The following is a 16,998-nucleotide window of genomic DNA, read 5'->3' as shown; positions in this document are numbered from 1 at the left end:
CTTATTTAATAAATATGTTAAGAATAGTCAGATAAACATAATGAACTTTGTAATATAAAAATCAAATATAAGATGTTATATGAAATTTTTAGGATATGTACTTCAAAGATGGTAATGAAAATAGTTTTGAACAGCTGTTTTCACAAAACAATACTAATAAACATTACCTTCAAATGCTGCTTTTCTAGATCTGACATTTTGAGTTGTGTCTCTAGATCTTTTACTTTTTCCTTTAGTTGATCAGCATCTGTCAAAAAAGTTATACAAATTAGACTCCGCTTTTTCTCACTGTGAACGAGTTCAAGGTAATGGATTTGTTCTAGAGAACAGAGATTTATGAAACCTAGAAACTGGAAACTACTGGATTTTATGGCTGAAATACTTAAGGATGTAAATACTTGTTGCTACCTCCCTCCATCAAGTATTGCAATTTCATGGCAGACAAAAAGGTATCTGCTAGGTATTAGAAGTGTAAGGTCGGGTTATTTTTTTTACATGGTAGAAATTTTACATGAAAAAAATCCTAAAACCAGGAAAATTTGTTAGGTACTAAAAGTACAACAGAAGAAGCAGACAGTTGGGTAAGGGGCTATAACCATGGCCAAATGCTCCCACTATCCCACACAGCATTGGCTAGTCCATGTAGGTTATTACACATTTATTGCACAATTACTATGTGCAAAACATGTCATGCAGGCTGTATAATACAAAGATGAGTAGGACACAGCCCTAATACTTTGGTAGGAAAACAAAAGTCCACAAATATAGCACAAAAGTTCTAATTTATTGGATTCACCCTGCAAGTTAACATACCTCTAACTTTTTTTTTTTTTTTTTTTGAGATGGAGTCTTGCTGTGTCACCTAGGCTAGAGTGCAGTGGTGTCATCTTGACTCACTGCAACCACTGCCTCCCTGGTTAAAGTGAGTCTCCTGCCTCGGCCTCCAGAGTACCTGGGATTATAGGCAAGTACCACCATGCCTGGCTAATTTTTATATTTTTAGTAGAGATGTGGTTTCACCATGTTGGCCAGGGTGCTCTTGAACTCCTGACCTCAGGTGATCTGCCTGCTTCAGCTTCCCAAAGTACTGGGTTTAGAGTGTGTACCACTGTGCTGGACCTGGGACAAATATCTTAAATGTTTTACTACTTATATAGACAGTGATTTAGAATTTCCAAAAACAGTTCTGGTTTGATTTGTAAGCCTTAATGTTTGAAAAATGATAGGTAATCTGTCTACTTCACATCAGAGAAAAGGAATTTGAAGGCTCAGCAATTCCCTTAAGAAACTGAGGTTTAGAAAGAGTACAGAACTATCTATGGCCATATGATCCTTAATGCACATGCACCTGATCTCTGATCTCAGAAGCTAAGCACTGTTGGGTCTGGTTAGTACTTGGATTGGAGGAAAATTATAAAATTTTCCTAACGTCGACAGCTTTAATATTGTGTTTAGTCTATATATACCAAGCTGGCTGCTATGAGACATATGTTGAGAGTATTTAGTATGTACTTTTAGTTACCAAGATGCAGTACAGCATAGTGCTTAAGGGCTAGGAAACCAAGGAGCTATGGAGTTTTGTAGATTTAGATTTTAATCATGCCTCTGCTACTTCCTAGCTGACCTTGGGGAGAGGTTACTTAACCACTTCAAATCTATTTATCACATAAAATGGAGACAGTAATACCTATCATATACGTCTGTAAATATAGAATGCTTGTAACGCACCTCACATAGTATCTAGTACAACTCACACTTGATGGCTTTATTACAAATTACTAATAGGACTACATAGCACATTGAAAAAGCTACGAGAAATAGTCAAAGATTGTTCAGATATAAATTGGTATACTCCTTTGGAGAGAACCTGGAATTTCTATCATACTATCAAACAATGGCATGATTAGGTCAAGAGATTAATCATATTTTATAAAAGCAAAAACTTGGAGGCAAACTAAATATCCATCAAAACATAAATGGTTTAATGTGTTATACATGCAGTAGTAATCCACTACAGAATGATTAAATGGGTAAGACAGACTTATGAGCAGATATCAAAAGATGTCCATGATAAACTTAAATATGTATAGTATGAGTTCAATTTTATGTGACTCGCCAAGAAAATATATATACATATATAGAAACAAAGTCTATTCTTTATCCACAGTTTTGGTCTATAAAGTTAGCCCAGTTAGTGAATATCAAACCACTGTTGCTAGGGGAAATATGTACAGAGATGAATATATATAAATATACATACATATCTCCCGTAGATGATCATCTTAAATCCTAAAGACAACTCATCCTGGTAAATTCTATTTATTTTACATAAGAAAACAAGGTTCAGAAGTGTTACATGACTCTTCTAAGGCTAAAACACTAACAAGCCTCAGAATTGGGATTCAAATCCCTTCCAACAGGCCCCAGAGCCACGGCTTCTTGCATGATATTGTGCTGCCCTCTACTGTCTCCATCCTCTGCTCATTTCTGTATGAAAACTGAAGTGAGAATACTAAACATTGCCTTGTTGGACCTCTGCTGGGAACATGTAGGTTGGATTATTCAAATTTTCCAAGGCTCTCTAGGTACTGCAAAAGTGCTGTGAGTGTTGATTTGGGGATTACATACACACTTTAGTGAGTTGGTGATTTAGAAAACACATAATCCACAAATAATGAGGATCTATTGTACATTGTGGGCACATATGAACATATATATACATGCATGCATATATATGTGTGATATATATATGTATATAAAATGTGTGTGATATGTAGGAATGGGGAATGATTAGTAATCACTTTTGAATGGGAATGGAAGGGGTAGAATGATACTTATTTTTTACTTTGTAAAAGGAAAAAAATATAGGCAGTGTTTACTTATTTGCAGTTTTTAAAAATGTTCAGAGGACTTGAAAGAGCCTATACTTAGGAACTGGAAACAACATATTTGGTATTCAATGCTTAGCACTGTATTGTGATTAAATCTGTAACACCCAGATGGAGAACAAAGAGAAAAACACTTGGGCACTTGCTACTCTGTAGTATAAACAACACAAAGAGATAAATGGGAATATTTTTATATTAATAGCATGGAGATACAAAAGATCTAAAACTTCTTTTCAGTAATTTCATTTTACAGGGAGACAATGAACAGAAACTGGAGCGGAAAAAAAAAAAAAAGGCAAACCTGAATTCAAAAACTTGGGGGTAGTTAACATGTTTTTTAAAACACATTACCAGGGATGGTGCTTTCAGGTTCACTTTGATCCTTGTTAACTTCTATTTGATGGATTAATTCTGCTTTCTCTTTCTCCAGCTGACTATTAGCTAATCTAGAACACAATAATAATGTGTTAAAAACAAAAAACAGATATTGCTTCATAAAATACATGGGCATTTCTTATGAACTAGTGATGTACAGTAATCAGAACATGCTAGTCTTTATCAAAGTAAACATTTACTCTCCATGCTACAATGCCACCACTCTCAAACAAAAAACCTGGAATACAAAAGCCTCCACATTTTTCTTAACATCTGACCTGATGTCATTTTCAAGAGTAGTTTTGTTATAAGAGGAGGCTAATGAAAGTAGGCTACAGAGACCCCTGGAAGTAAAAAATTACTTGTTCTCTTTCATTAGTATTTTCCTCTGGGAAGCTAAGGTTTTATTCATTCTATGCTGTTAGAAAAGTTTAAACTAAATTACAAACTGGAAACTTACATTAAGGTTGGGTTTATCCTTTTTTCTAGTGTGTATTATAAAAAAGATAGAGTGATTAGCATTAGAAGGAAGAAATAAGTACCTTATAATAAGCCTATTAGGTAGTCAAGTTGAAAAATGCTTTTCTCTAGTTGTAGTAATTCTGGGTATATGAAAACTAATAATTTTTATTTTTTAAAAAGAAAAACACAAAGTAGTCATATAAACACTGATGTACCTAAGAACTTGCAGCTCCCGTTTAAGGCCTTGTTCTGTCTCAGCACCTTCAGGAACATGTTTAAGAATCTTAATCTATGGGGACAATGAAAAGTTAGAAGATAAAGTTTGCCATGGAAATATGGGGTTTTATAAAAATACACATTTTTAATAAAGCATATTAAAATCTGATTTTTAAAAGCACACATAGGCACTTTTCTATATTCTATTCACCATTCATTGAACAAGTATTGAGTAACTACTGCGTAACCAGCATTATCCTAGGCACAGAGGCTACAGCAGTGAACAAAATAGGCAATGTTCCATCTTGCATGGTCTTCATTTAGTGAGGAAAGACAAAGAATGTGTATGTAATGTGATATGATGTAATAACAGTGCCAGATGGTAGGAAGAGCTATCAAGAAAATATAATCCAGGGTAAGAGGATAAAGAGTGATGGAAAGTAGCATAGGGCTAGGGTTAGGGTTAGGGAAGGTCTCTCTGAGGAGCCTCTATTTCAGCAGACACATGAAGTCTGGGAGTAAGCGATGAGAATATTTGGGTGAACAGTATTCTAAACAAGGAAGCAAGTGTAAGGACTTGAAGCTTAAATGAGTTTGTATTGTTTAAAGTACTGAAAGAAGGTTAATGTGATTAAAACAATGTGAATGAAATGAAGGGAGAAGTGGTAGAAGATAAGATTGGGAAGAAAACTGGGTGCCAGACCTCATATGTTGTTTTAGGATAGGAAAAGAACTTCTAAGTTTTATTTTAGGGTGATGGAGAACCACTAGAAGATTCTGAGAATAGGACTACTCTGATGTGCTTTATGTTTTAAAAGGGTTATCTGGCAACTTTGTAGAGACAGACCAGAAATAGGAAGAGGGTGAAACAATGAAAGTGGAAGCTGAGACACCAGCTTGGAAATTACTGCAGTTGTTCAGGTATAAAACAGTAACTTGAACAAGATTGGTAAGTGATGTCTCAAGATGCCCAGAAGGAGTTAGATTTGGGATAAAGTTTGGAAATATAGCTGACATAATTAATGAATGAAAAAAAGATGTGGAGAAAAAAAAGAAAGAAGTCATTGACGATCCAACATTTCTGGCTTAAGCAAATGGGTGAATGGGGTGCCCTACAGTTGGATGGGTCTTCTTAATCGAGTCCATTTTTATCTTTATAAGACAATGCAAGGAACAGCTTGTGATATTATGCATTATTTTATCATGTAAAGAAAAATTATATTACTTACCTGTTGTTCAAGGTCTTCAGTGTATTTCTTAACCTTTTGTTCTCTCTCTGTTGCTTCTCTTAAAAGCTGTTTAAGGTCAGTAATGCTTTGATTTTTTTTGGCAATATCAGTTTCCAATTCTTTCAACTTGGTTTCATACATTCTAAAAGTATGAAGAAAAAAAGTATATGTTGAGAAACATTAAGTTTACCCTGCCCCTATGGCTCCTTGTGGAGAATACCTTTTAGTTTATAATTAGTGGTAGGCAGGTAATAGCTGCCTACTTGGTATATTTGTGAATTATAAGTTAATATAGCCCACCTGTTTATTACTAAGAATCACCTGTAAAGAGAATAAATAAGTAGATGAGAATCTGCTCAGGGCCTTCAGCCTAGAATGCTGTCAGGCCCTGAGGCTCTCAGCTCTGTAGGCTGTTGGTCCTCCAGATAGATCCACTTTGCCGTTCTGTCTGGGTGTCTGCCTCTCAATACCTTCAGCACTGCCTGGGTGTGGGGTCTCTCAACCAAGCTGGTATTCGGTAAGTGGTGCCCAAGTGTGGGGACTCGAACCCGGGACAAAGGGTTGCTTGAACAACGGAGAAAGAGGCTAAGCTGAAGGTATCCCGAGAATATTTGAAAAGAATCCCCCACAGGAGTTAGGGGGAGCCTGGAAGTAGCCTGAATACTACTGGGAAAAAAATCCTCGGAGTAAGTTGGGGAGCTCAGAAGGAGCCTGGGGTGAGTTAGGGAGACTCCCAGGTGAGTTAGGGAGAATCTGGAAGTAGACCAAAAACTTTTGAAAAAGATTCCCCAGGGTTAGTTGGGGAGCTCAGAATTAGCCCGAGAACTTTTGAAAAAACGTCTCTCAGGGTGAGCTGGGGGAGCTCGGTCATATTGGGGTAACAAGGGACAAAGATCAAGCAAATGCGAGGCTTATCTGGTGTGGTCTGTTTGGGCTTTGGTGTGTTTTGCCTTGGAGCTGTTTCAGACAGACAATGAGAAAAAGGATTCAAGAGAGGGGAAGGAGTGTGATGAAGTATGTGAAGAATCTATAGAGCAAAAAGATGAAGAGTCAATATGAGGAAAGGGTGTGCCCATCAGCACCCACACCCCCCGCTCCGGTATCCTGTCAAGGGATGGCCAGATCCTCCTAATATTTCTACCTCTGCTTCTGTTGGCGTTTGTACTCCTAGAATTACGGTAACTGGTTCCTTCAAGGAGTTCAACAAGTGAGAAAAGAGGGCTATTTGGAGCCACAGCAGTTTCCAGTTGTTGTACATCCTCAAGATCAGCAGGGGCGAGTACGGGTTGCTTTTGAACCCCTTCCCTTCAAATTACTGAAGGAGTTTAAACAGGCCATCAGCTAGTATGGGCCTGAGTCTCTGTTTGTGCTAGAATTATTGAAGAACGTGACTACTTCTTACCAGCTGATTACAATAGACTGGGATACTTTAAAGTTAACCCAAACTTGTTTGTTGCCTTCTCAGTTTCTGCAGTCAAGTCTGTTAGTTGCTACAGTTCTATCTGATGCTCAACATTTCCACACACTGACACACTTAAATGCAGTGGAGCTGCGGAAAACAAAATGACTTAACTTGGAAAGAAGCTAAAAAGATTGTTCAGAATTGTCCGACTTCTCAGCTGGTCAATTATCCTCCCAACTCAGGGGATGTAAACCCCCGGAGGTTAGAATCAAATACTTTGTGGCGAGATGAAAGAGGTAATGTAATAACCTGTGGGAGAGGATTTGCTTGCATTTCTTCAGGTACAAATCAACAACCAGCGTGGGTCCCATCCAGATATTTAAAGCTGTACTATGAGCCAGATACCAAAAAAGAGGCTTGCAGAGGACCCCTCAGTCACAGAGATGGCAAGATTAACATCGAGGTGGACTACTGTTCCCACAAGGAGGACACACCAAACATCGCCACCAACTTGGGGTCAAATTAAAAAGCTTTCACAAATAGCGGAGGAAAACCTGAAGAAAGCAGGACAGCCTGATATGGTAATTATGATGACTGTTATCACGATTAAAGTGTGTATTTCTGGAGTTGGGATAGAAGTAAAAGAGAGTTTCACACATTGGGCATATATTCTTTCCTTCCTTTAATGATCTCTGGCCTTAGTATTTTCTGTAATAATGTAGGAAATAAAGTAACAATGTTTTGGCCATCAAAACCTGAATACAAATAAAGAATGGTCCCCTAAGTTAAGAACATTAATCTGGGAAGTTTGTCTTGTGATAGAGGCTGAGGTGCTGCACAGCAAGTCCTATGGAATTACTGATTATTGGTCCCCAAAGGGGATACTTAGCATTGATTGCACTGGTCAGTCCTCTTATAGTAACATGGAATTCAGATGGCAGATAAAGAACTACAATTACTTAGAATTTATACATACTGAGATCAACAACTCTATTGTCTGGGGAGAAGGGGGATTAGTAGGACCACGACCAAAAATAGTATGGCCAATGTTAAGAGCTGAATAAAAAGAAACTGAAAAATACCGATGGCCCTAAATCCAATAAAAGTCTGGGAAGGAAAATATAATAGAGGATCAGGCCCTAATTCTTACTCATTAGAAGTTTATAAGAAATAAAAGCTCTTTAGATTCAGAGCTGTGTTAAACCCCTCATATCTTGTGGTGGTGGGAGAGTTGCAGATAGACTTCATTAACTCTAAAAGTATGAGACTGAACCTAATCAGGAGAGAATAAAACAGCTTCTGGAAAGGCCTTTAGACAGCAAGCAGGGAGGAGGGACCCAGAAGACCCTCAACACCCCTTTTCAGCAGGAAGCAGTTACAGAAGAATGACCTCGGTGTCACTGATTTAAAAGTCAGTTAAAATTACTGTACTAAAAATAAGAATGTCTTACTCTTTTTTTTCTAGTCAAAGTTTGTTATATATTTAGTATGAAAAGGTGGTGGCAAGAGATAAGGTATCCTTAATTAACAGACGGCCTAATCAAAATAAAGGATTTAGGTATTGTCCAAGATTATAAACAAGGATGGAGCCTGATTTGACCAGTTTAAAATTAATACCGTTTTTCAATCACAAAATAAGAAAATGCAAAGTAAAATTCATTGGAATATAAAATTCTATATTACTAGATATTCTTAGAAATATAAAGATGGCAAATCAAACGCTTTTCTCACAGACACGCACAGGTATCTAGGTAGAAAAACTCTAGATACAATTGTGCAAAAGCATGGGTGAGAGAAATAGTGTATGATGGGAGAGGGATAAAGCTTGTAAAAATCTGAATAGATTTGCAATTATTAAAGAGACAATAGTTCAAAAAATACTCCAGAAAAAAGTTTTGTAATTGAGCCAAACAGTTTTACAGGTTCATCATACCTAAAGAAAAATGTTTACAATATTCAAACTTTTCCAGAAAATGAACAGAAAGAATGCCTTCTAAGTTAAAATGGCCAGTATAGCTTTGGCAACAAAACCTGCTAGGATAATACAAGAAAGGAAAATTATGATTGTCTAAATACATTCAAACAGCTTTTGTTAGATCTTAGAAACTTGGAATGTTTTTAACCTGACAGATACTATCACAGATCTACCACAAGTAAATGGTGAAATATCAGAAGCTTACTCCTTCACTTCATCTACTTATCTGTTCAAAAGCCACCCAAGTAGAGAGGCCTTCTCTGGTCACCCTATCTAAAACAGCCCCCACATCACCCTGGTTTGTCCCAGCAGTCATCAAAAGGCCTGACACAGAATATGTATTAATAAGTTTGTGGAATAAATAATAAAGCAACTCTAAGGATATCAGCATGAGCAAGACCTGTGTCATGGGTCCCAAAAAGATCTCTCTAAACTGCTTTCTTGAGAAGGGTGTATAATCCTCCCAGATGTAAACTTTAGTAAATTTATTTATTTATTTATTTAATGGATTTAGGGAACCTGGAAGTCAAGTATCAAAACGAGCCTTCTCTCTGTCAAGAGAGTTCTCCTTAGACTTATGTCTTCTGGAAATGGTTTACTGAGGCTTATGCTCAGTGACCTGTACAGTTCTCAGACTAAAAGCACATATACGATCTAAAATGCAAAGTCATCTTCAATTATGGTGAAATATCACCCTCTACTAACCATTTATAAACCTTATAAACTCTTTTTGCACTAACAATTTCTTCTGTAGCCCCATAGAACCCTCTTAGAAAAAACTTGAGCCCACAGAAAGAATATAATTTACTTAAGATCATAGTAAGAATTAAATCTTTCTAAACCAGTGAAGCTACCTGGTTCTTTGAGAAAACCTAGGCAAGGTGGGCTTTTTAGAAATAATATCCAACATAAAGAAGAGTCTGGCAGTAGGAGGTACTAAATAAATACCTTTTGCATAAAAAGATTTCAGAGTAACTCAAAATTTGTTCTGAGTCCATACATGATTATAGAAGAAAACTAAGGAACGACCAAGAAATCAGCATTTAGGGCTGCTGGCTGAGAGCCACTGCTAGGGTCCGAGAAGACAGTAGAAGAGACCCCGTCCCCCACTCCAAACTATCATACTTGTTATATCATCTAACGCTGACACTGGCCTTCTGACGAAATAATTTTTCCCAGTGTGTAGATGGGAAAAGTGAGAGCTGATGTGGAGAAGCGTGGATTCTGACTACTCTAGGTTTAGTATTAGGACAGGAACCAAGGACTCCTCCAGGACTTCATGGTCATCTTCATGGCTGTCCTTTAATGTGCCTACTTAATCTTTCTTTTTTCTCCTCAGGGTTAGTTGACAGAGCAAGTGCAGTGGAGCAGGCCCTCGGTGGGACTTGCTATAGCCTCACAGTGCTAAGACTCCCATCCTAGTTGCAGTGAGGTTGGTCGCTATCTTGCCTTCCATCAGGACTATTCCAAATAGCAGATGGGGAAGATAAAGCCTCAAAGACATCAAAGAGGATATTGGAGGTGCATGGACATAAGGAACTCTATCAGAATGTTGAGATAAAGATGAGTATGCCTTTTGAAATGGGGGTGGCAGATGTGCTAGATGGTAAAGGATACTACTTCATACAGGATGACTTGAATGGGAAAAAACACGGGCAGGATCCCACTGGTGAATGACTTCCAGACTCCTTGAAGCAGCTGCTTAAAATTGGAAATGAGAAGAGCCTTTTACCTCCTCATCACAGTCATGAAGAACCACACATGATGATAGTGGCAACAGACACATGAATGTTTACTCAAACTCCCACCACCTCTTTCACAGCCACAAAAATTAGTTTCACAGGTGGGAATCCCATGTATTCAGGGTGGGAGAAAATCAAGTACCAGAAAGCAGAAACTAGAAAGGCATCAAAGCTGCTGCTGAATTCATCTTTTGGGGCTATCTGAAGAGAAGGTTGCCCAGGATACAACTGCAAGAGCATTGCAGCACAGCCTAGATCCAGTATGCCACACATTATGACAAGACAGCTCAATTATTCCTGGCTCATACTTAGGAAAGCAAATTATACAATCAAGAAGCTGCAGCTGCAGTTTTGGAGAAAAATAGCACCCAGGAGAAGCTAAGCAGCCTCAGCCCAGGCTCATGGCTGATAACAGCTTCATGATGCACACACAGCTCCAACACCTTCACCCAGCCCCAGCTCTACTCTGTTCCATGCCCTGCCACCCAAACAAGGTTCAATAAGTTAAACATTTTAAGGAAGAAAAAGACTCTGCCAATACTACCACAGAAAAAGTATTATGTTAAAACAACAACCAAACTATTCATCAGGAAGAAACCAGGTTATTCAGAAGAGTGTTGTCTTTCAAAACAATAATGCCAAAATTCGAAATGATTAAACTTTGTACGAGTTTAAAACTTTGTTCCTACCTTGTAACAACAATGGATTTCCAGCTCTTACTGTCAGCACCTTCAAGCTGTGGACCTCTGCTTTCTGCAAACTGCAGTCTCTTACCAATCTCTTCTAATTGAACTGTCATCTTCTCATTTAATATCTCTAAATTATTCTTTGCTATCCGTAATTTCTCTGCAGCATCAGTTTCCTATCATTACATGCTAATTAGTATATTATGAGAAAACATACTATTGTTCTCACAGATTCAGTGTATTCAAAATTATCATCACAAATTGAAAAATAAAAAATAACCTGGGGATCTAAATGCTGATTAAAATTTCAATAAATTCAACATTTCCCCTCCTCTAAAGAAGCAATCTGGCCAATAACTAGAACAACAGATCATGAAAATGAGGTCAGAGAAATATATTTAGTTACTAGTGATTACTTTAAATTTGACATTTTGTTCCTCTGTAATATTTTTAGAAAAAATGGGATAGTTTATACCTTTACACATGTAAATGATTCTTTGTTTTGACTTCCTAATGCTTAAGAGACCTAGCTATAAGCATAAAGTATGTGTTAAGTAACATAGATTATTATTATTTGAGATGGAGTCTCACTTTGTCGCCCAGGCTGGAGTGCAGTCGTGTGATCTCGGCTCACTGCAACCTCTCCCTCCTGGGTTAAAGCGATTCTTCTGCCTCAGCCTCCTGAGTAGCTGGGATTACAGGCATGTGCCACCACGCCTGGCTAATTTTTGTGTTTTTAGTAGAGACAGGGTTTCACCATGTTGGTTAGGCTGGTGTTGAACTCCTGACCTCGTGATCCACCTGCCTCAGCCTCCCAAAGTGTAGATTATTTCTATTATTAAACCACATTCCAAGCACAGTATCATTGGACCTCATAATATATTGATAATATTCTAACTAGTTTTAAAATATTAATTTTAACTTATTCACTAGATCTTCCATATAAGTAACAGATATTTGGAGTTAAGGAATATATTTTGGAGTTAAGGAAAATACTAATTTTAACTTATTCACTAGATCTTCCATATAAATAACAATATTTGGAGTTAAGGAATATATTTTGCTGAATAAGCAAAATAAACCTTACCGTTTAACAGGACAGTTTCATATACTCCTTACTATCTATTGGCCTAAGTCACATGCACAAACATTAACTGAAATTCCACACAGCTCTGTGAGATAGATATACTTATTATTCCTAATTTTACAGATGGAAATTTTACAGAGGAAACTGAGGAACAGAGAGGGGATAATTAGTTGGCCCTAGCTCCCATGGCTAACAAATAATAGAGCTAGAAATTAAATCTAGGCTAATGTCTACATTATAGTGCCTCTAAACTTACTAACTTTTAGTATCAATGTTTTTCATGGTTGAATGTGATGACAGCATGTATAAAAACACAATTCCTCAATCTCTTAATATCTACCTTGAATAGACACTCTCATCAAGGATATACTTTCAGTTTTCCAAGACATATTAAGTGAAATAAAAATCGATAATGATAATCATTCATAAAAGTCATACTTTTTTAAGTTCTTTACGAAGCCTTTCATTTTCAGCAATAACTTTTTCTGTGCCTTTGGTCTTGGATTCATAGTGCATGCTCAACTGATGCCCAAAATGAGCTTTAAGTTTTTCTAATTCAGTCTAGTAAAAAAACAAAAAAACAAAAACTATACATTATCAAAATAATAATATTATAAAGATAATATTATAAACTCATAAATCTTAATTCAAGGTCGTTTTGGAGACTATATTTTATAAGATTAGAATTAAAGTCTTCATTTGAATATTAGAAGTTCCCAACATTGGCTACACATTAGATATAAACTGATGACTTAAAATAATAACAATAAACATACCTGTGTTAGGACTTACCCTAAAATAATTAAATCAATTCAGGGATGGGAGCTTGGGCATGTGTATTTATAAAAATAGACACAGGTATTTAATCTGTGCTGTCAGAGAGAAAAGTATTGGTCTTGAAGTAACAAGGAAGATCAGGTTGACCTACTCTATAAACCTTAGCCATGCCTCTCATAAGTTTTTTTATATGTATAAAATATGTACTGTATTCATTAATGCCATTTTATATAGTAATAAGCATATTTGAAATTTCCTAAATAGTAACAAAACAGTAAAATATTCCCCTAAAAATGATCACACAAAAATAATTACCTTCAATTTTTCATTTTCCTGCTTAATATTAGCCATTTTTTCACTAGTTAATATTCCTGATGCTTTTTTCAACTGTTCATTTTCTCTCTGGACTTTTTCAACTACTTTTTTCATTAAACCAATGGTTTTTTCCAGTTCGGGGATTGTCTTTCCACTTCTACCAGACTACAAAAGAATATGTTAAATCTTTAATCAAATGTTTTAGAGCGTATAATACAAAGTACCAACAATACGACAGGTACATTATACTCAGTATTAATACATCCTAATATTTGAAGTCAAACCGTGTTAATTCAATTCGTCCTTAAAACAATTCTATAAGATATAAATTATAATTTCCATTTTAAATAAAAGAAAACCAAGACTAAGGAAATTTGACATTCCTAAAATCATGCATCTAATAAGTAACAGCTTAAATCGTCTCTAGCTTTGATGTCTGATCAAAATAAATAAATCTAAATAATCTATTTAGCTAATGTTCTCTCCAGTATATCGGTGTTTTCATTACACGAAATAAAACCATACAAGATAAATTGTGTCTTTAAAGAGCTCATGAATAATTAAATTTTAATTGCAACATAATAGAGGCAATTTTCTCTAAGAATTGCTATTGCTTAGAAATTCAGTTTCTGTCCAATATAAATAGAAGAGATATCTGAAATAAAAAACCTTGCATAAATGTATCAACAGAGATGAATCACTACTTAATAAGTTTAACTGCTTATTTAAACTAAAAATAATTTTTAACAGTTAAATGGTTTGCTTAATTTTTTTTGCAGTTTAGTAATCATCCATAAAGAAGAATAATCCTGTAACATAAACGTTTACATCATTTTAGTATATATTTTCATAATTAACTTATATGGCAAAGGTCAAATTAACACATATTTTCATTGATGAATCAAATGTTGCTGTCAGCAAGATATTTGTTCTGAATATTTTTTCTTTTTTTTTTTTTTTTTAAATGGGGTCTCGCTCTGTCACCCAGGTTGGAGTACAGTTGCATGACCATGGCTCACTGTAACTTCCACCTGCCAGGTTCAAGCAGTTCTCCTGTCTCAGCCTCCTGAGTAGCTGGTATAGGCATGAGCCACCATGCCCAGTTAATTTTCATATTTTTAGTAGAGACGGAGTTTCACCATGTTGGCCGGGCTGGTCTCGAATTCCTGACTTCCAGGAATCTACCCGCCTCAGCCTCCCAAAATGCTGGGATTACAGCGTCAGCATGGAACATGGTTTGTTCTGAATATTTTTCTAATAACACATAATATTTTCACTGAATCCATCATATACTTAATATTACTATCAGAATGACTGCATTATGATTGCTTCCATTTATGACACTCAGCAACATGAAATCAACAGGAGTTTAAGTCTTTGGCCTTGAGCTCATAAACAACATTTATTCATTATATAAGGTGAATAAAAAATAACATAGGGAGAAAAGTACAAGAATACAAAAGTCGGGGAGGAACGATGTATTTATAAAACATTATACCAAGAAGGCTTGAAGATATCATAACAAATGGTTACAAAATGTCAGCACTGGCTCAAGGATCAGTTAGTTAGCAGTTACCTCAATGAACAAAAAGATTCCTGGAAGTTAAACGTTTTCAAGCTGTGGAGGCATATTCAATAAAAATAGAGATGAAAGTACACAAGGTATAACAGATGAAAAATACATGACTTGAGACACACAGGAATACTTAGTGTTTGATATTACAGATGCAGAATAAAAACTGAAGCTACAGGACACTAATAAAAGCATATCACTACTATTATGATATATATAAACTTTTCATTTCTGGCTTATCACTGCTGAAACCAAAACAAATGTATGGTAAATTCTCACATACCCCTCTAACATAGCCAAGTTTCCGCTCAACTTCTGCTTTTTCTTTCTTAAGAAATTCACACATTTCCTTCAAATCACTGACTTGATTCTGAAAGATAACAAGCAAACATGTAACAATTTAACATAGCTTTAGCCACTGAAAAGAAAAGGCAAACTATTATGTGAACCATCAATCTCTTCAATTGTATAGCCAAAACAAATAATTAGGTCTCTATACTAATGGGGAAGATTTTGAACTAAGAAGTTGAATTAATAAAGAATACTGTGTATATGAAATGTTGATATATTTCCCACATTACTGCCTGACTCAATAATACAAATTTAGAATTCTGATTCTAACTGTCCCATATATTGGACATGTAGATCCTTACCAAGTGTACAGAGCAAAAGGCAAGTGAACTTCTAACACTGGTTCTATCAATGTAAAACCAGAATAAGAAGCAGTACCAAAAAAAAAAAAAAGACAGAAAAAAAATGGCAGATTAGTGTCCTCAAATAAATAAATGAATAAATAAACAGTGTGAGGCAGGACATAGCTTAATTATATCACTATCAGTGGAATTAACAGATTGCTAACATTCTAGATTAGAAAACAGAACTGAAGCAATTAGCCAAGAGATAAAAGGATTCCCATAAATAGGGTAAGGTTGTTACAAACCAGATTTCTTTGCTTCTATTCCTTACAGCAGAAATAGACATCCTCAGTTTTCAACTATTTTTCCCATTTAGGTGATCAGACAAAATAAAACTAGACTCTTCAATAAAAATGTACTAAATATTTTTCAGGTTCCAAGTGCTTTTCTGGCCACTGCAGACACAAAAACTAGGTAAGATATGATTCTTACTCTGAGGAAACTACAGCTTAGTGGGAAATAAATAAGTATAAGGAAATAATGTGCACATAACATGAAAAGTACTAAAATAAAGTGCCCTAAATATTTCCTTTCTTCCATACTTTTCCCTACAACCAATATTTCTCAGAGCAGCCTCATAGCTATGGAATTTTCCTCTTTAAATCTTTTATAAATTTCTCATGTACCTTGAATAAAATCCAACTCATTACCACAGCTAATACTTTTATCAAGAGATAGTCTTGCTTATGTTTCCACTTTCATCTCTTGCTGTTCCATCCCTTGATCCTCCCATAAGCCAAGCACATTCCCACCAAAGAATGCCTTTGCCTTCACAAATCCCACTGCATGAAGGTGGCAAGCCTACATCTTGGCTGATTTCTTCCTGCAGTTTATATCATTTCAAATGGCACTTCTCAAAGAGGCTATCCATAACCAAGACATTAAAAAGCACTCCCTCTTTAGTTATTCTTTATTACCATGCACCGTTTTACTTTTGCATGGCACTTAACATGCATGTTTGTACTTCTTCACTATCTGTGACTCCCACAGAGTCAGTTCTATGACAGCAGAAATTTCATCTGTTTTCTTTACCACTATGTGCCTAGAATGTAGAATCGCTCCTGGCATATGGCAGACATGTTGGGATTCACTTAGGGTAGTTGGCAAAATATTAGGGGAAGTATTAGGGAAAGCTGTAAAATTTATAGTCTCAAACCTTTTGGAAGGCCAAAAGGTTTTAATGGGACAGGCTGAAGTCAGCCAGTTCTTACCTTAGAGCATTAGGTCATAGGGTGAAGATCAAGAATAATAGTTGGGGAGAGATAGCATGGGGAGAAATGCCAGATATAGGTGATGAGGAGGAAGGCAGCAAATCACACTGCCATGTGTGTACCTATGCAACACTCTTGCATGTTCCTCACATGTACCCCAAAACCTAAAATGCAATAAAAAAAAAAGAATAGAAGCTTCCCCAGTTAAGTCTGTTTACCCCACGTTCCTCTGTGAGGACGCTTACTCCGTGTTCATTCATGTAAACTCTGCAGGGATAGCCCTATCAGGTGGAGGTCGAAGGAAGATTACCCATTAATAGTGTTTACTCTGGGCCCCAGAAACAAAGCTTTTATCATTCGTAAAA

General features: G+C 36.2%; 1 protein-coding gene across 1 annotated transcript in view; it reads right to left on the bottom strand.

The window, feature by feature from the left end:
- Positions 1-96: 96 nt before the first annotated feature.
- Positions 97-16,998, bottom strand: part of LOC135275235 (centrosomal protein of 290 kDa-like) — a 37,328-nt gene continuing 20,426 nt past the window's right edge. The window contains exons 2-9 of the mRNA XM_064376673.1: positions 15,011-15,097; positions 13,155-13,319; positions 12,501-12,623; positions 10,979-11,151; positions 5,171-5,312; positions 3,941-4,014; positions 3,240-3,334; positions 97-247 (exon numbers count right to left, since the gene is read on the bottom strand). Coding sequence (XP_064232743.1) covers positions 141-247; positions 3,240-3,334; positions 3,941-4,014; positions 5,171-5,312; positions 10,979-11,151; positions 12,501-12,623; positions 13,155-13,319; positions 15,011-15,097 — 966 coding nt within the window. The 3' untranslated portion in view covers positions 97-140. The remainder of the gene's footprint in view (positions 248-3,239; positions 3,335-3,940; positions 4,015-5,170; positions 5,313-10,978; positions 11,152-12,500; positions 12,624-13,154; positions 13,320-15,010; positions 15,098-16,998) is intronic.

Source organism: Aotus nancymaae, unplaced genomic scaffold (genome assembly GCF_030222135.1).
Source record: "Aotus nancymaae isolate 86718 unplaced genomic scaffold, 86718_ANA_hifiasm-v0.15.2.pri h1tg000016l, whole genome shotgun sequence".
Classification (NCBI taxonomy): Eukaryota; Metazoa; Chordata; class Mammalia; order Primates; family Aotidae; genus Aotus; species Aotus nancymaae.
This window is presented reverse-complemented; position numbering and strand designations above follow the sequence as displayed.